General features: G+C 39.3%; 1 protein-coding gene and 1 long non-coding RNA gene across 6 annotated transcripts in view; one reads left to right on the top strand and one right to left on the bottom strand.

Moving 5' to 3' along the window:
- The window catches only part of CAP2 (cyclase associated actin cytoskeleton regulatory protein 2), a 64,808-nt gene that overhangs the window by 21,692 nt on the left and 22,822 nt on the right, over positions 1-20,294 (top strand). For all 4 annotated transcript variants that reach the window (XM_052697801.1, XM_052697804.1, XM_052697803.1 and 1 more), the window contains exon 4: positions 8,607-8,684. In XM_052697801.1, the coding sequence (XP_052553761.1) occupies positions 8,607-8,684 (78 nt within the window). The remainder of the gene's footprint in view (positions 1-8,606; positions 8,685-20,294) is intronic.
- LOC128087871 (uncharacterized) overlaps positions 4,264-20,294 on the bottom strand; it is a 42,213-nt gene continuing 26,182 nt past the window's right edge. Inside the window, exon 3 of one of the 2 annotated variants that reach the window (XR_008210042.1) lies at positions 4,264-4,356. This is a non-coding gene — a long non-coding RNA (uncharacterized LOC128087871). Of the gene's footprint in view, positions 4,357-7,757; positions 8,101-20,294 lie in introns of those variants that run through there. The other variant, XR_008210041.1, reaches the window with a different exon arrangement.

Raw genomic sequence — 20,294 nt, 5'->3', positions numbered from 1 at the left:
TTTTTTGTCTCAGGCATTTAACTGTGTTTTATTCCAGAGCTCAGAGCAATGAAAGATTGATTTGGAAACTTGAGGGAGATCTTTAAGGCTGAAATGCTTTTTTGTTGCTTCAGTACATACTCTGTTCAAAGAACAACCTTTTTGCAGGCTTACTTTTCAATCACATTAACATGCATCTTTCCTTTCAGAGAGCTAGAGATCCAGCCTCCACATATACCTGGACTTTTGATGTCACAGAATCATTTGAGTAGGAAGTGGTGTTTAAAGGTCAAAGATCATCCAGTCCAGCTCCCCTGCAATCAGGACACCTACAGCTACATCAGGTTGCTTTGATCCCCGTCCAGCCTGATCTTGAATGTCTTCAGAGACAGAGCATCCACTGCCTCTCTGGGCAACCTGTTCCAGTGCTTCACTACCCTTATCATACATTTCTTACATCCAGTCTAAATCTTGCCTCATTTACTTTGAAACCATTTCCCCTTGAGCTATCAAGGACCATTTCCCCTTGTCCTATCTTCACCCTTCTAAGGAGTTTATCTCCTTCTTTCCTTATAGCCCTACTTTAGATATTGGAAGGCCGCTCTTGGGTCTCCCAGAGCATTCTCTTCTCCAGTCTGAACAGCCTCAGCTCTCCCAGCCTGTCCTTATAGGGAAGGTGTTCCAACCCTTGGATTTTTTTTGTGGCCCTCCTTTGGATGCACTCCAACAGGTCCATGTCCCTCCTGTACTGAGGACTCCATGCCTGGATGCTGTACTCCAGATGGGGCTTCACCAGCACAGAGTAGAAGGGCAGGATCACCTCCCACAACCAGCTGGCCATGCTTCTTTTGATGCAGCCGAGGATATGGATGGCTTTCTGGGCTGCAAGGGCACATAGCTGCACATGTCTAGCTTGCCATCCACCAGTACCCTCAAAGTTGGTCAGGGAGGACTTGCCCTTTGTGAAGCCATGCTGGTTGTCTCTTATCACCTCCCTTTCTTCAGTGTGTTTTAGCATAGCTTCCAGGAGACTGTATCTGTTTCATGATTTTCCCTGGCACAGAGGTGAGGCTGACAGTTCAATCAAATCAGCAATCAAATATTGCTGAGATTGACTTGGCAACTACATCAGCCAATTCCCTAGCACCCGGGGATGCATTCTGTCGGGACCTGTGAACTTATGAATGTTGAGGTTCCTCAGGTGGTCGCTCACTTGATCTTCACTTACAGTGGGAGGGACATTGCTTCCCCAGTCCCACTTTCTGACCCCCATCTGCTCAAGTGATGTGTGAAGAGCAGTTGCCAGTGAAAATTGAGGCAAAAAGTTGCTGAGTACCTCAGCCTTCTCCTTGTCCATTGTTACCAGACTGCCTGTATTGCTCACTAGGGAAGGTACATCTTCTTCAACTTTTTTATGGTTGATGTACCTGTAGGAGACTTTTTTGTTCTTTGCACCCCTTTCCAAGTCCAGTTCCAGTTTGGCCTATAGCAGAAAACCTTAGTGGCAAAGAGGCCTGCAGATTGCTGGGACCTCAGCTGTTGTCAGATGGGCTGCTTTATGGTTTCTGTCCCTTACAGAAAATGTAGAATTACCTTTACTTGGGGAAATGAGGTTTCTCCTCTACACACGCAGTGAGGTCCTACAAGAATTCTGAACTTGGACTTCAACAGGAGAAAAAAGGAACCTGAATTTTAAAAAATGACTGACCCTGATAATAGTCAGTTTTGGAATTCATCTATTTGGTACACACTATGTGGTTTCTATTGATTTCAGGAAGTAATACATGTTTTCTGAGATACAGAGTGCAGCTCCAAGTAATAGCAGAAACTAGAAGCTTTGGGAGTCTGTGAGACTTGAATGTACCATGATTTCTGTTCTTTAATCAAGTCCTGGAATGAGTTGGTTTTTCTTTCCCATCTGTCTTTGAGAAACAAGCTTGCTTTTGCAGGGTAGTCTGGATGTGAAGCTACAAGAGCTGTTTCTTCAAAGATTGTGGTTAACTTCTGTAAATGTGTGTGCAGGTTGGGGTGCTTTCTCTCTGCCCTCCCTGATTAAAAAGAAAATTGCAATTTTGGGATGCCGCATCCTTTGATGTGATATAAAGAATATTCTCATAATATCATTAATTAATTGATTCTCCTTGGAAAATTGCATCATTTTCTGAGTAGTCATTCTCAGAAATAGAGAAACAGTGTTAGCCTTTCAACTCAGGAATTCTGGAGGCAACTTGAAGGCAGGTCAAAACCAACTGATCACTGGCTGCTGCTTCACATATTCTATATCTCATGAAATATACTATGACTGCCTTTAGTTATTAAAATCTCAAATCAGCAATGCTGGCCTAGTATGGACTGTAGTGATGACTCCTCTATAGCGTAAAGAATCCATCTGTTATGATGTTTTTATATTTGTTCTTAAAATCAGCTGGTTTTTTTGTTTGTTTGTTTGTTTGTTTTTGTGGGGTTTTTTTTGTAGTTGTTTGGTTATTTTCAATGATGATCAGTATTTATGTATTATAAAGGCAGAATGTGTCAACACAAGTTCTTCACAGCTGAGAATCAATGTTGGGAATGTTCAGATAAGCCCCAGAGACTGGAAGATCATGGGTTGCAATGTGCCAGTACCAGCTTTTACTTCCACTGCTGGGGAGTCCTTTAAATGCAGATCCTGAGCTGTACACTATGCAGTGAGGTAGATTTGAACTCTTTAGCAGGTAACTGGCTCCTTGCAGAAGATAGCAGATTGCAATGCTAGTGGCAAACTTGAATTCTTGAAAATCTTCAAAATAAAGGTATTGAAAGCAAACAAACAAAAAAAAACCAACCCTCTAGTCTGTAAGTAGATCACAACTCCAGTAATGTCTGGATTAATTCTTGCACACAGTTCTCAGTACTTTTCTATACTGAATCTTCTTGAATCTCCAACCATCACTACTCTACATTTGCTTTCAGAACTTCCCTATAAAAGTTGAAAGGAGCAGAGGTCAGGAGATACTTCTGGCTATTTGCAAGGAGATTCATGGAACTGAAGAATCTGGAAGTCAAAAAAGCAGTCTGAGCTTTAGAAAGCTTCAACTAGTACAGATTTGGTCTGGTATTGCTCTTCTTCTCTAGTGGTTGGGGGATATTAGAGATGTTTTGGAAGAATATGATCTACTTTTTTGCTCGGCAGTAGTTAGTAGTCTTACTGGCCCTCCAGCCAAATATTTATCTGTTTGAAATGACAGACGAAGAAACTAATTGACTACTTCTGCTATGCAAATTAATGAAGAATTATTTAACAAAGCTGGCATTTTAGTGACATTCTTCAGGTTTTAAAATTAACAGTCTTGTAAGATCAATAAGCCCTGTTCACATCACTCAAAACTGGTAGAGCATAAATTCTAGAACACTGGAGCAAATTTTATAGTGCAAAAGAGACTGCGTATTCTTTCTCTAAGGCAATATTTTTGTAATTTATGTAAAAGAAGTTGATGTGGCTTTAAGTACTCCTTTGCTCCCCTGCATCTACACAGTTCATGCCATACAGACAACTGAGATGACAGGTGAATAAAGGTTTGTGCAAACAATTACTATCTGTCTTAGGTCATTAGCTTCATTGGAAGTAAGAGCTCTAAGAGCTCTGAGTATTTTAAATCACAGTCAAGCTATCTGAAAGGTAAAATTAGTGAACTTAGATACAGATGTTTCTCTGAAACAGCAAATAAATAACGTTAGCTAGCACTGTGCACAGTTAAATGACAGTGTTTAAGACACCAATAGATATAAACAACTAGAAAGACCAGCCCTGTTCTAACCTTAGATTGGTACTGGACAGGCAGAAGCAATGCTGAGAAATTTTAGCAAAAATTACCTAATATAGACATAGCTATGGAGACTGGAAAACACTATAAAAATACAGGACAGCTGATTAGTGGTAGCCAAATTTATCTGTCACTGAAAATAGAAAAGAAAACATCTGGGGTGCAGTCTGGCTCCATCAAAATCAATGGCAAATTTCCCACTGACTTCAATTTTGACCACAATTTCAACCCTGTTTTCTGCATATACCAGTAAGAAAAGGTGATAGTTTTTTTTCTTTCTTTTCTTTTCCTGTATCAAGTGCGTTGCTTGGAGAACTGCCACTAACTTCAGCATTGGGCTCAATTCTAAAAAGGAATCTATATCAGCCAATTAACCACACAAAACAAATAGTATCTCTTCAGCTGGCCTAGGTAGTTTCTATGGCAGCCCCATACTTACTCTAAACACCATTGTTTTTCCATTTCTTGCTTCTCCATTTAAGCCACCAGCCACTTCTCCACTTCACTTTGTAGAGGCTCTTGAAAGCAGAATGTAGAAGATGAACTCTTTCTCCTTCTCTGGCAGTATTGTTCCCTTCACAGAAAGATTAGGTATTAGCCCATAAGGCTGAAGTTCCATCTGTAGTTGCTATTTGCCAACAGTCATTGTGTCTTTTGCTAGACCCAGAGGACCCCAAATGATTGCTGCAGAACCTGTGATTAAAACTCTGGGCCACTAACTAAATGCTCACTCTCCTTCCCAATGTCCTCTTTAATATTTTGTTTCAGAACAAAGTCATTGTGGGTATTTTCAAAATCCAAAATGTACATATATCTGTATTTTGATTTGCAAATTATCACTGTTAGTGCCCGAGTGTATATATATGCAGATGTGTAGTATTCTCCAAGTATAGAAGTTCAGTGAATTCTGATGTTTACATTGTGCTTTTTAGTGCTATGACTGAGGAAATACGTTATTAAATATAATCACACCTGCCAATTTATATTATCAGGTCAATAGATTAATTTTATTGACTGAATTTCATAAGGAAATCTCTTGTTTCTCTTATTTCTATTTTATTTTACTATTTTTTTTTCCAAAAATTGAATTTACTCATAACGAGATCTGAATGCACGTGCTTGTCTTCCTCTTGTAGGCTGCCAAACTGTTGTTACATAAGTAATATTTGTATTCATTAGTGCTTGGATACCAGTGTGATGGGCAACTTAGATTAAATAAAATGTTTAAAATAAGAAAGAGACATCTTAAGGACAAATGATTCCTCCATTAATTTCTGCAGGCTGAACTGTGAAGAGGTCTGTCTGCTGTTACTGTGATGTTGATGGAGAGGCCACTCCTTGTAGTCAGATACAAATTTCAACAGGAATGGAACTGGCCTGACATATCAGAATTCTTCAGTTCCAGTCATAGTAACCAGCTAAGGCAACTATAAAGCACACCTTAGGCAGAGGATTAAGACAGCTTCTTCCACAATTTACTGCTTGGGAAACTGAGGAGGAGAATGGCATGCAGGCAGTCTGGGCATTAGAGACCAAAGTCACAGCCATCTCCTCCAGCCTTTAGCAGAATAGAAAATATTCTGAAGCACTTGCTTCCTTCAAAATGTTTGCCTCAGCTGCAGAATCTATCTGATGATTGCTGTATCAGTACATAATCCCAAGAATGCCAAAAGGATTGCTCCAAGTTCTAAGATAATGTTTATCTGCTGCTCCAAAATATCCCATTTCTATCTGCAGAAAAATGTGTGCAAGTTTGTGTTCTGGTCTACACTGATAAATTTACTCACAATCTCCATACATTTTTGACACTCAGTCTTCATTACTATCATTCATTATAACTGAAAGAATCTCCGTTGATTTATTCTTGGCAATCTTTTGGCTGAGCAGCACAAGCTGTTGAGAAAAATCCCTCTGGTCCATTTTCACTTACTAGACTTCAGTGGATATGGAGGTCTAATAAAAGAGTCAGTTCCATATTAAAAAGTGCTTCTGCTTGGTTACACAGCTGGCTTGCTAAAAAGAAGGAAGTAGCAACAAAGTGTCACATTTCAAATACTGAAAGAATTGAGGTGGTGATAAACTGAACTAACGCATTCTTAATTAGAAGAAGATCTTCTAATACTTTGATAGGATGCATGGAAAGAAATACTGCATGTTTGGAAACATTAAACTCAGAAACCCATTTTTAATGCTGCTGGAGAAAGAAGGAAGTATTTGTTGCAGAAGTCTTCTGAAATTGGGCTCGTAAAAATTCAAAACCTGTGTTAGCACAGTCCTTTGATTAAGACTTAATTTCAAAGGTAAGAAATATCAGTGCTTTTCCCCCTGTACAACTAAAAGCCTATGGGGCTGGATAATCTCAGGGGATGTGGTATCACCAGTCAGTACAAGTGCACTGGCCACTGAATGTTTCCAATGTCCTACAATAAGTAAGGGGTAATAAAAACAATGTGGAAAGCTAGAGCATCAGCAGAAAAGAAGTGAAAAATTAGGCACAAAACCAATTGTTCCATCATACTCTGAGAGGAAAAGGAAGTTCTACTCAGTCTAATGTGTAAATGGGAACCCAAAAGTATGGATTTAATGCAGTATTAAAAAAAAAAAAAAAAAAAAAAAAAAAAAAAGCCAGACTTCTTATTTTCAAACTCTTGTTTTGTGATCTGTCAGCATTCAAAGTTCTGTCTTAAATAGCGTTGGCTCTATGTAGGAATTTGGAAGAGCCCTTCTGAACTTCACCCTCTGAGTTAGCTGGAACAGGGTGCCTGGAGAGGTTGTGGGTGCCCCATCCCTGGTGCTGTTTAAGGCCAGGTTGGATGGGGCCCCAGGCAGTCTGATCAGATGTTTGATGTAGTGGTTGGCAACTGTCTGTGGCAGGGAGATTGGAACCTGGTGATCCTTGAAGTCCCTTCCAACACAAGGCATCCTATGACTCTATGAAGTTATACATCAAGAACAATGTAAGGATGCTCAACTTACTCTTGAGCTCATGACCATGGCCTCAATTCATGTCGTGCATTCTTTATTGTTCCAGTAGCTAAAAAAAACCCCTATGGCTTAGTTTTACTTCTCTGTGTAATACAGACCAACAAGGCCTTTATCCTTCATTCCCTTGCTTTTTTATTTTATAATCTCTGAACCAAATTCTCCTTGATAATCGAGGCCTTTTCTCACTCTTTGCAGGTTCTGTACGTAGTATCTTGCTTCAGTCATTTGTACATCCAGAGACTGGTTAATTCTTCTCTCGTCCAGCATGTGCAGATTATTTCCATTATTAATGCAAATCCATTCTTTTCTGCATTCAGTTAATCGAATTCCTCAGGCCACTCATCTTCATTCACTGACTTTTCTATTTTCCACAAGTTGGTCCTTCAGAAATACTGACCTGTAGATTTATTTTGTCCATCTTGCAGTTTGAGAAGAACTAAATCCATTCATAATCACTCCTCCTCGGATATTATTTTTTGGTCAGCTGCTCTGCAAGGTCCTCCTTATGTACAGAAATTAAGCTCAAAATAACATGCATGTTGTTTTACAAATTTCTGTACCAAAAGTCAGTCTTCTGAAATGCCTAAAAAAGCCCAAATCTTGCCATTATTGGTAGTATTTTTGTCTGTCCAAAAAAGTTGTTTCCTGTACTCATATAATTTCCCTTGTTATTTATTTATCCATTTATAGAGTTGACTGCCTTCTTACAAATCTCAGCTTGTCAGAACATAACATCCCCCTTCTACACAAATAGTGTCCAAGTTGCTCTCTTTTACCACCTTTCCTTGCAGTGATTTTCATCCTAACAGATTAAGTTTTATTCATGCTATCACATTTTAAGATAGATAAACACCATTTGGCTTTGAACTTTGAACTTCCTAACTGTAATGTAATTTAAGTTGCACCCACATGGGCCCATACATAAAGTTTTCTTGTTTTCTTTTTAGACTGAAGGAACCTCAAAGACAAATAGCATGAACTTCCCCACCCTTTCACAAAGTGATCATAAATGTACTCATTCATATTAGATTAACTTAACAGCATTTGGTTTGGTTTTATATAGCTAATACATACTATTTATGAATAGTTCTTTTCTTTGCTAATAACTCATCATTCTAAGTCTTTACTCATCCACTTGAATAAGATACAGGTAATACTGAAATACTGATTAGATTCAAAACAACATACATCATTCATAATAGAAGAAAAATGTGTAGTGTTCAAAAACAAATTTGTCAGATGCAGATTTAGTCCAAATTCTAGAGTTCAGTGGGGTGAAATTGCTCAAAAATCCTCAGCCCCCCTCATCTCTCATAGCCATCAGTCTTAGGGTCTGCACAGGGAAATACAGGAAAGGAATGAGTTAACAGCTCATCTCTCAATAAATATGCCAAACTCAACTCTTCTTGAACATCACTACAGCCTAAGGTATCATTCAACAGAAAGTTTGCAGGCTGCAGGTCTCAGCAGTAGTAAGTTGTTATCTTGCACTCTGAGTATAAACACTGCCATTACATTGCCATCAAAATGTCTGAACATTCTCCAAAGTGGTAAAATTAAGTCCTTCCGTGACTTATCTTATAAATGATAAGCAAAAGGCTGCATATCAACTTGTTTTATTTCCTATCTGAAGAAGATAGGAAGCCTAACCTGAGATTTCATATATATATATATATATATATAGCTAAGCCACTATAGTACATTTTTTCCAGTCAGCATTGCTGTGATTTAGATGAGAAACAGCAAGAAAAGTTTGAGCTGTCACACTTGACTTTGAGCTGCCAAAGAGAAGTACTGGAGGTCACAGGCTAAGATTTAACTTATCTCCTTTCCTTACAGGCAGAGATGGTACGTGCTGCTTTCCAAGCACAGAGATCTTTCCTGGTGTTAGCATCTCAATGTCAAGAGCCTCAAGAGGTAAGAAAACTGACCTACAGTTTCAAGAGTCACTGCATCAAAAGGCTGTCTTCCTGCATGTTTTGTATCATCTCTGCATTTGCTTCTATCTCTTACCTTATACAGTGTACTTAGATGCTTGCTTTTAGTGTTATTAGCATGGTACTGCAATAACCAGAAGGTTTACAATAACCAGAGTGAAGGAATTTTTCTGAACCAATACACATAACATCACTGTAGAAAGCAAAGGAGGTTTCCATTATAGGGCTGTAAGTAGGATCAGTTTTTCTCTGGAAGCTGAAGACACTAGGCAACATAATGACTTCTTGCTACCCCACAGGGATGTTGTGTAATAGACTTGGAAGTTAGGGAATAAGCTATTGAAAGAAAAAAAGATCAATACTAGCCCCTAGACTGAATACTCTCAGAGCTCTGGATTAGTCTGATTTTGGAAGAGGCAATGCTTTTCATCAAGAAAGTGAAAAGGCATTTTAGATCAAATTGATTTATTTACTTTAGTGGTAAGCTTTCACAACTAGAAGGCTCAGGGAGACTGTGGAGTTGTTAAGAAATGTCATTTGAAATGAAATGAAATGTCATTTGTGGTTTCGGCAGGGCACAGAGTTTTGGATAGCAGCACTGTGTGAGTCCTGGGAACAATGATTGGGCAGCCCTTCTGGAGGCTGACTGCTCTCCAGCCTTCCTTCTGTGCGTGTGCAGAGAATGAAGACTCTACTTGCACAGCCTTCAGTTCTGTCTTTTTCTGGTAGCTCATAGCTCACTACATTCTGTATTCTCAAATCTGAGCTCTCTGCAACTAGGATGGATTATTGAAATTTTGCTGTCATTGTGGATCATAGAGATACAAATTGAAAGTGTTACTAATCAGTATCTTTTAATGGACTCAAGGAAAAAAAAGGAAAATAAAAGCTCAGATATGCCAGTTGAGACTTTTGATTTATGGAGTTCCAAGCAAGGGAAGGGATCCATTGTTTTTCCATCTGTCCCTGATCTCAGAGAGTAAAAGTGAGTCATGATTTGCAGAGAACCAGCAAAATTCCCACTGGTACAGGCCTCAAGAAGTCATTTATGTTGGCTGTGAACACAGTCGCACCCAGAGGCCCACAAAACTCTTTGTGCTTGTTGGTAAAATATTCCCCAATGAACAATCTCCAATGGCCACTAAAGTAATGCAGTGCTCCAGATTGTTGGCATTGTCCCCCTCTGGTGAAAGTTAAAGCTCTGGCTCACTACTTGGTGATGTGTTACCAGTCTGATTTTCTCTGCTTTTCAATTGGAATTGGAGTGGCTTCTCCTCGATTTTATCCCTAACATTTTCTGAACCTGATGTCAAAAATTTGATATTTCTTCAGCTGTAAAATTCAGAAACTTTCATTTTAAAATGGCAACAAAACAAGCAAAGGAAAAAAAAAAAGAACAAGTGTAAAAAGAGATTCTCCTGCAATCCAGAACGGCAGCTGCAGAAGCATTAAGAAAAGCAACAAATAATAAAAACCTTGCCATAAATATAACCACAGTTGGCCACATGTATAGCTGGGCATTATCAGGCTTGCATAGAATTGTTCAGCTCGTTGATGGCAAAAAAAGTATTTTTTCATCATTGAATTATCTTTTAGGTCAGAGGAAGTGCCAGGTGTTACAATGGCAGGAATATTACAGGTTAAGGTTCGTTTCTCAGCGACAACAAACCCAATCCAATTACTGAAAGTTTTTTAAAGTGAAGACTGTTAGCTGCATTTTTTGATAGGTTTTTGATAGACATCCAAAACTGTACAGTTGTTAATTCCTCTCCTCTTTTTTGCACATACTTTTTGCACGGTCCTACATGCAGCTATAAAGCAGACAACCTGAAACTAGTTGAAGGCTGCCTATTGTATGCAACTTGAATAGCATGCTCCACTGCAGAGACCGACAGCACAAAAAGCATCAGGCTTTTTATATCTCCGTCTCAGTGGGGAAAAGAATCCTTTTGCAAAGCTGTATTGGTTAACAGTTTTAAAAAAGCCTAGTTAACACCAGATAACGCCAGGGAGGGAAAGAATCAGGGGTCCTTCCCCCCCAGGACTTTATTGATGCAATGTCATCTGGGCTCTGGTTGTATTTACAGCCTAGAGCCACAGAGTCAGTGTGGAATCCAAACAGGAAAGCTAGTCATTAGTGTATCAGAATGCACAGGGTAGAGAAAAGCAAATGAAGATGACAGCATATCTATAAATGCAAGAGAAAAGAGAGTAATTCTGTCATTCAGCTGTCTAGACTGTTTGCTTTATAATGTAAAGCTGTGAATGAGCCAGCGGGCTGCGATTATGGCATAGTAGCTTTGCAGACATTCAGAGACAGCAGTGTGGAGACTGAGGGGATTTAGTGAGTTCCTGTCATGTTGGGATGTCATACGTGGTGCCTTTAAAAAAAAAAAAAAAGGGGAGGGGAAAATGCCCTGCAAAAATAAATTAGCTCAGCTCTTGCAGCTTATAAACTAATGAACAAGGAATTCAAACTAAAAGAAAGCTCCTACATGTATCATGATCCTTAGACTTTTCTGTGCTTAGCAAAGAAGGAAGAGAAATACGTATCACACAACAAGCAAAAATTTTCCCCTCTGTGAAAATGTTGCAGGCTGAAGTGTTCTTTCAGATCTTGAGCTCCTTCTGTGAGTCACTAGCAACATTTTCGGTTCAGCTTGCTTAAGCTGCTTCTGCAGAGTTTTGCTCCTTGAGAATAAAGCTGATATTTTTTCATTGGAATCTGCTGCAGCGCATAGCCTTTATTATCTGTATATGTGAAAACAGTAGGAGCTGGGAAGGTAATTCCAGCTGGCATACCGATCTAGCATCAACTGCAATAAATTACTTAGCAGAGAGCATGTTCTGTTACTTTTTATGGTCATGTTCTATATTTGTGTGTGCAGTGGAAGAGATCACATGGCAAAACCACCGTTTGATATTCCTGTTTATGTATGTCCCAGTTAACGGCTGCTGGGTGCAGGCTCATTCAGCAATGGCGAATACTTGAGTTCATCTGCTTCTCAGAAATTGCATTCTGCCATCAAACCTCAAATGTTGAAAAATAAAAGTCTGTAGGAAGCTGTTTATTATATAGAGATAGCAGAAAGAAGATGGCGAATGGAAAACAAATCACGTTGTCATTTTATTCTGGGAGAAGTTTTTGAAAAGGTATTTTGAGAGGATGTTGCTCGGGCAATTCAGAAGATAATGTGTTAAAGGAACGCCAAACACCAACCTTCACAAAACATTTATGATACATGTTTTGGATGTGAATTTTCTTCTCCCAGTAGTTTGAATCAAATACAATTGTGACTGAAAAATTATTATGTTGTATAATAATGTTAGAAGTTATTAGCCTTCCTAAGCAACTCTGTTTTACAAGTTTTTAAATTCAGGATGTTGTACACAAACACAAGATCACTGCACCAAACATATGAGGCACTGCACTAAATTCCTTGTCAACAGTAACTTATATCATCTCCTCTTTATAGGTTGCTTCATTTCATTTTAAATGTTCAAATAATTTTAAATTGCACATTTTATTAGTGATATAATATTCTATGCAATATTTAACAGTGTGTTTATGTATTATTTTTATATTATTTATATATTGTTGTTTTTAATTATTAATTCTGAAGCTCACAGTAACAAATAATGATAGAATAAGGTAAGATGCTGCTGTGTTTAATGGGAGCTACACACATTTACTTTGATCCTCTGAGTTGTTATGTGAAGGGGGTTAGTTTTAGTTAATGAAGCATGGTACATAAATTGACATTGGTGACTTGAAACTTTTAAGTGTTTTAGCATATCTTAAGCCTTCCCACAAACAGACAAATGTCCTTGCAATTAGGCAAAACTCAGGACGAATGCATCCCGTGGTAAGAAGCACTGCAAACAGCGACGAATGCAGTTCAGACTATAAATGCTTACGTAACTCCTCACTGAACTAAAATAAAATGCTGAGTTCATGTGACTGGCAGAACTCATGGATTTAATTACTACCATGGTTAGACAAACATTCCGATGAAATACCTGCTTAACTATCCAGAATGTATGCATGGGGAAGTGAGAGGTGAGAGAGGGCCTTCTTTTTTCCTTTTTTTCCTAGAAAAGTGGAAAAACATAAACCCAGGAAACTGTATTTGAAGTTGGAATGAGAACCATGGAAACAAATTCTGACGTTTTTAATTTCTTCATAGTCAAGCAAAAATTCCATTGTAAAAACACAATAGTTCTGGCCATTTCTCTAAATGAGTTATTCTCAGATTTTTTCTTCTAGAAATTAAAGATGGAGATTTACACTTTCATACTCTCCTTCAATTTAGGATTAGTCATTTTTTTTCTCCTATTTTTAAATCACTCTGGTAACAGAACTCCTTGGAGTCCTGCATCCTAGCAGGATTTTGTTTTCTAATTATATTGACTTGGTTTTTGCTTACGTCATTCCATTTCCCACTATTTTGCCCCATCCCTCCCAGAATCACCCTTACTTTTTTTCCAAAAATATAAAGAGCAGTATATTCTCCATTCTTTCATTACTTACTTATGCTAAAGAGTTTGAGCCAAGTTTTGCTGCCACTCTACTTAGTTGATTGACTGCTGCAAAGTTTCACCTTTGCATCTAGAAATAGCTTAAGGAAGAATTTGGTTCGATCCTTTTAAGGTCCTCAGGTCTCAAACTTACAGAAGGTGCCAAAGAGTGACATGGACAGACCCTGAGAGTCCCGAGCTCCAAAGGGAACCCCTTCCCCCATCCTTTTCTCTGAAATCTTGTCAAACTGTTAACATATTTCTGTTATCAGCACGCCTACAACTCCATGAGATGTGTGGTCTCAGCCACAGCAATGGACCAACTGACAGTTTCCAGTTGCTATTCTGCTGCCTTGCTGTGTTCACAGGCTCATTTCTGGATATTGTTGCTAACTCTTAGTTTCAGACTGGCTTTCATCTTCAATTATTTCTTTGCTGCAGGTGTATTGCCAGATAACCCCTTGGCACCTATTACCTCATAATGTTGTCTCAAAAGTGTTAGATAGCATTTAAGCAGCATAAGCTCATGATATTTTCTGATAGTGTAGTTAATATCTGTAGGTATTCTTGTACCATGTCTCTTTCCTCGCTTGTGTTTACCAAAACTCCCAAATTGATAATCCCTTAGTGAAAAGAATGATGCAAGTGAAATTCAGTTCTGTCCTGCAAGCTGAGCAGTTGGCTGTAAGAAGGCCCAGAGACACCTCAGGATCCAGAGAACAGAAGGGTCAGATTGGTGCCACATCTCCCAGTCACTACGGCAGGGAAGCAGAGGCAGAGATGCACATCAGCACACACTAGACTGGCTCATGCCAACACCGTCAAGCAGAGACTCTCCAGCATTCCAATGCCCAGTGCAAAAGCCAGGATCCAGTAAGCACAGGCTTCTTCCCTTGTTTCACTTCATATAGCAATACTGGGATTAAGAACAGTATCACCCTATAAGGAAGACATTAGCCAAGATGGCCCTCCACATATTACCTAGCTCTTCATTTGATATACCCACTAAGTAGTTTTGGGGATCCCATAGGCTCTTACTGCTGTGCCCTCAAATAATGTCCCAAAATCACCAGACTAGTTTTCGATCCCTCTAGCAATGCTCATATTCAAACTGTGTCATGTAAGAGCCCACTGAGCTGTGCTGCTGGGACATCCCCTTTCCCACTTAGCATAATGTTCTTTAGTTCCATTAAATGCAAATCCAAAACAATACCCTCCTGTACCTGTGCTCCCCAATTGTTTCCCAGGATTTTTAGATTACGTGTGAGCTGCTAAGAGGGAAAGATTTAGGCAACAGCCAACTGAAAAGAAGGGCTTTTCAGGTTCGCGATTGATTCCAAAGTTTTCTGAATTCATTTTGGAATAAATTGGACCACAATTACTAACTTTTGAATTCTGAGAGTTATGCTCATTCATAGGCTACTTATTGAACTTGTCAGTTTTATATTTTTTCACTAGGGAGATCTCAGGTGAACCACGTGAATGTCCGAGCATCTAGCATATCTGTGCTGGCAGATACCTATGTGGAACCTAACCAGCCTTAACAAAAACTTGTGAGATCTCAGACGTTATGCACAGAACAATTGTGTCTCCATACAATACCATTTTCTGAAAGAATGTTGTTAATTCAGATGGCCTAGGGCCCATTGGCATGGACTGCGATCACAGCAGCAAAGATCAAGGAGTAAATCAATAGGCTGGAAACAATTCATGTGTGTAATTTTCTTGTTGATGATATGTGGGATAGATTTTGGCCTGTGTGCCTCAAGCAGGAGGCACCCTTTTGTGCTAAAGGTGCTGCTGAGGATCTGCAGTGGAAAGGAAAACAATATAGAGAGCATTGAAGTCCATTTAATAAACAGTGTTGTTCATATGGTGTGATTTGGCACTGCTGCAAATTGCTGCACGTGGCTCCTATCAGGCCCTGGATTTCTCCACAGGTTAGCAGCTATTCTCTTTGATGTTCTTCTCCGTTTACCTTTCTTAAGAGTTAGCATTTCAAAATGACTAAATTTGTCATGTGGGATTCGGTTTTTGTGTTCCCATTTTTTTCACAAGCACAAAATTGCTACAGCTCAACTTGGCTGTTAGATTGAGAATTTATGTGCTAAGAGGAATAAATGCCAAATACCAATTAAGTCACTTTGGAAGCACACAAATGTGTCTAAGCTTCCGTGTGGATGAAGCTGACGAGACATTTCTGCACATTTGTCTCCCTGTGCCATAGTCCTGCTGCTGCACAGCAGTGAGTTGAAGTGGCAAAACCTGTACTATCGACAAATACTTGTTATACCACTATGCTGAAAATGTACAGGCTAAGAAAACGAGACCAAAATAAATTAAGCTCTCTCTGTCATTAGCTAAGAGACCTCTGAACCCTAGAAATATCAGTATATTCTAAGGATGGGAATGTGAACCACTGGGTTCACGTGCAGTAGGTTACGCTGTGGTGTGAAATGGGAATGTGAAACACTGTGATGTGAAACACTTTGTGCCGCAAGAGATGGAGATAAGCAGTGAAGAGAAGTTTGGTGGCACCAATAAAAAAAAGAACCTGAGTGTTTCACTGGAAAAATGAGGTAAAGAAAAAAATGTAAGTATCTGAGAAATCCAGATTTTCACTACAAGCAGCATTATTTGGAGGCTGAAAGTTATGAACTAGCTTAGGTTCACCTCTGAAAAAAAATGTTTTCCATATACTTCGTAGAAAGATTATTCCTCACCCTAATTTGAGCATTGATTCCATTCACATACACAGACGCAACAGAAAGGATAAGCCCTTCTGATACCATAGGTATGCCAAAAAAGAGATCAGCTCCAATTTTCAAGTCTTCCTTGTAGTTTGCCTCCTACAAAATATGGGAAGGTACAGTTGACTGAAACTATTTTAGTTTCATATCAGAGCCATCCATAGAAGAAACGCGCCTCGCTGGTGGTCACTAAAACTACTGTTCTGTATGTTAGGGTGCAACATACAGAACAGAACGAGATTGTGCTCATCAGCATTAAGAGTCAAGGCAGGCGTCTTGCGTAAGGTGTCCTGCTGGGCCTTCTTTACAGTTAATGGCAGCACATCTTGAGTGGAATCTTCACACTGTAACATCTATTAAAGACAGAAGAATTCCTCAGGAATATCACTTTCTTCAGTTACAATAGAGGAAATTAAGTCTCAGCTGAGAGAGCAAATCCTCATTCCTTAAGCTGTTAGACCTGCATGTGGTGGATGCTGTCCATGACATCTTTCACCCCATGAAAGAGTGAGATGGGACCGTACAAGGTTGCTAACATAGATGGAATGGCTGAATCTACGTTACTGTTTTAATTCACAGGGGGGCAATGCTTTTTCTCCAAATCAGCTCTACTTACTGTGCTGTGATCACACTCTGAGGTCTGAGGATGTGCAAAATGGGTACCTTTCTGATGACGTTAAATGGAGGATTGCTGCACTCTCATAGAGCACCTCAACTACAATTTACAGCTAGTCCAAAATAACCCCCCAGAGATGCATACAGTGTGAATGCCAGGTCCTCAGCACCAACTGTTTTGCTCTACAGATCCATTCCTACTAGGCTGCACTATTTGCCAACATGCACAAAGACAGATGAGTCAAATCAACTCTGCTTCAGACTTGCCTGTGAAAAATATAATGCAAATGCAACAGAGATTTTGAACTGATGGGAGAAAATAATAGGACTGTGGAATGGAGACAGCATAGAATTAAGGTTGTTCAGGCTGCAGCAGAGTAAAATGAAGGCCCTGTTGGTCTCTGATGTTCTCAGTTTTCTTTTACTGGTCCTATCCCAAAGGCTGCCACCCCCTCATTTAACATAACTTAAAAGAGTACTTGTTCCCTGGCCGTGTTTTTTTCACAGAAGGCTGGGTTGGCTTAAACATTTTAATGGTAAGGTCTGAAAAGTCACCACCCATCAACATAAAAATTCTTCAGTTAACAATCTCAACCCTCAACACCACGTAACATTAGCCAGAAAGTACATAAGTTCTTTAAGAGCTGTATTTTTATTGACCTGCTGGGTTTTGTGTTGTTGCGATTCATGCTGGCAGGCTTCTGGACAACAACGATCCTGAGAAAATACCTGAGAAAATACTGTTTTCTCCAGTGAAGCCTGAGGTTTTCAACAGTCGCTTGGTCCAGCAGCCAAAGGTTAAGCAAGCTTTATTATGTATATTTAAGCAGTTTTATTGTGCCTTAATAGGCAAATCCCAAAATACAACAGTTTGGCCTTTCTCTGAATTAAATCCACTTGCCTCAGTCCTGTTAACCTGTCACTGGTGGAATTTCTGTGAGTATTATGAAGAATCTGAAGGAAAAAAAATGTGTTCAGTAGGTTCTGTGGGAATACTGGTATTCCAGGCCATTCTGTAAGAGTGGGCCTGGACTGTTCAACCTCTGAATCCAAAGCCTAAGGCACTTCTTTTTGTATTCTGTAACTTTTTGTTGTTGGTTTTTTTTCCTACTCAGTGCAGTAGTCTCACTATTCCTGATTTTCTATTAAGAATCTTGGATCAAAGCTGATTAGTTGTTTGGGTATTAATATTGAAAAAGACAGTCTGGTTCTAATAATCATTAAGAAGGGACAAAGGAATACAGGAATTATTTTTGGTATTTTTATGTTATGCCATTGTTGCATTTTTAAACATTTCAGCAAAACTGATCTTATAATAGGAATGGTGTTCATACAGGGACTGTTAAAATCCTGCTAAACAACTGTGCTGTGTCTTAAATGACAAGACATCTTATCTGGCACATGCCAAAGGCATGCTGTAGATTTTTCCAACGGCTCTGATTCATCTCCTTGAATTCATTTTTTCCTAGAGATACAATATGGACAATCGGTTAATTAGTAACTGTTCTTATAGTCATTACCATGAAGAGATCATTCTCCTAGAACCCTTAGCATGACTGTAGAGCCAAACAAGACTGATCAGTGCCAGAATTAACAAACCTCTCTATATCCATATGCCATATACACTATAATTCATCTGCAGTCTAATCACTAACTAAAAGTTTTGAATCAACTGCATGGAGACAAGACTCAAGTGGTTCTGTGCAGGCCTGTATTCCTTCATTCCTGACCATTACACAGAAGCTCAGATCATAAGAAGCTCACACACACATACAGTGCACAGTCATCCAGACAAGCAGAAATCATTTCAAGATGGGATAAGTGCTCAGAGAAGGGAAGGTAAGCTATACTGTTCTTACAGTGCAAAATAGACAGGATAGAGCTGAAGATATCCTCAAGCCCTTCGTGGTTCTTTGCCAAGTGAATGATTACTTTGAGCAACTTCCCTTAGCAATTTATTATTTGCCTTTAAAATTCTTACACTGAACTTCTGTGAAATTACTTCAATTCACTACAGTGTTCTTAACAGTTGATTCCCTACAGGTTAAGTCCTGTGTTCTGAGGCACAGAAACACTGTCTGTACCAGTAAGAGGAAACCTTCACAAAAGTGGTTGGGAGTTTTTCCAACATTGTAAGTGGAGTGGGAGGAGGGGCAGCTCTTAGGTTCCCACTGTTCAGCCCTGATGCTGCCTTCTTATCAAAATAAATACAAATATTAAAATGTTCTCCAAAGGCAACCAGTTATATTAACAGTGCTTTATATAGAGGAAGCTGGAGCACAGAAAGGTAACTGCTTTCCTAAAATCTGACAGGAATTTGGTGGAAGAGCTGCAAACAGAACCTCTCTTTGCAGACTCCCACTCCAGTGCCCTATCCACAGAAGCGTGCTGCCTCCCAGCGCTTTCTAGATATGCCAGGCATCTGCACAGCTGTATTTTTAGTCCTGATATTCTCCCTGTCTGGAACTGGACCATGAAGACTCACAATAAGCCAAAGACTGTAAATATCCCTTCAACTTTATAGGAGGAAAACTGGCATCATTTCAAAGCAGAACAAGCTTCAATTTCAGTTTTGCTAACTGCTGTCATACTTAAAATTTCCCTAAAAACAACCAAAGAACCAACCAGCTGCAGTGTGTTGTAAACAAGAAAAATTAGAAGGAGGAGTTCCTGCAGGACACAGAATCAATTTTTCTTGACTGTAAATCACAGAGGTTTTGGGGCTCTTTCAGACTTAATGACTTATCTGGTCATTAAGTCATAAACAAAAATCTTTCCATCTCCTAGTAGTACTGTAAACACTGGTTTTCTCCCAGCCCACTTTGCTGCAGGAGAAGACCAAATATTCCCATTTACTTGAGATGCCCAAGCCTTTCTCAAAACTACATTACCACTAAAATATTAAGGCTCCGTTGTTGGATCAAAATTCTTTTCAAAATTCATAACCTGTTTTTGTCCTATCTTGACGAGTGTCTTTTCAGTTTTCTCGATCCATAGCAAACATGCTTATTTTCAGGTGACACGATCTTCGAGGTCCATCCCAACCCAAGCTACTCCATGATTCTATAATTCTATGACATAATATTCTATGAAGCTGAGGTCTCACGGGAAGCTGGAAAGATGTAATGTAGAGACCAAGTAGCAGGTATATACACACTGTTTTGTGTGATAACAGGACAGTCCTCGAAATTATGAGCATTAGTTTCCTCTGGCAAACACATCCACTAAACAAGGACTCCTGAGGAAAAAAAAAGGTGAGTAGAAAGTACGGAGTTCTGCTACTTTGTCAGGAAAATAATATCTCGAGTGACTTCTGAGTGAAGAGTCAGGGAGACTCAGAATGGGGCACTGTCTTTGGTGGGACATAGTATGGGTTCTGCAGGCATACTTTTGCAATAAAGATTTTGACTGTTTTTCTAGAAACATATTACAAAGTTGCCAAATTCAGCAGCTCTTTTGCTTGTAAACTAACGACTGTTTCTCCCATGAATGCGTTGTTCTGAGTGGAAGAATTTTTCCCAGCAAGTAAGTGCTCCAAATTAGTTTTTCTGAGACACTGAATCTGTGTGATTAACATTCACTTTGCAGAGGAGAAGAGCTTGGATAGCTTTTACATTCATTCTGCTTTTCTCCTCACTCCAGACACTGTGCCTTCCGCTCAACAGTCATTCCCCTGGATACCATTCCTTTCTGATTAACACAGGGGA

This window comes from Tympanuchus pallidicinctus, unplaced genomic scaffold (genome assembly GCF_026119805.1).
Source record: "Tympanuchus pallidicinctus isolate F22 unplaced genomic scaffold, pur_lepc_1.0 scaffold31, whole genome shotgun sequence".
In the NCBI taxonomy this organism is placed as follows: domain Eukaryota; kingdom Metazoa; phylum Chordata; class Aves; order Galliformes; family Phasianidae; genus Tympanuchus; species Tympanuchus pallidicinctus.
This window is presented reverse-complemented; position numbering and strand designations above follow the sequence as displayed.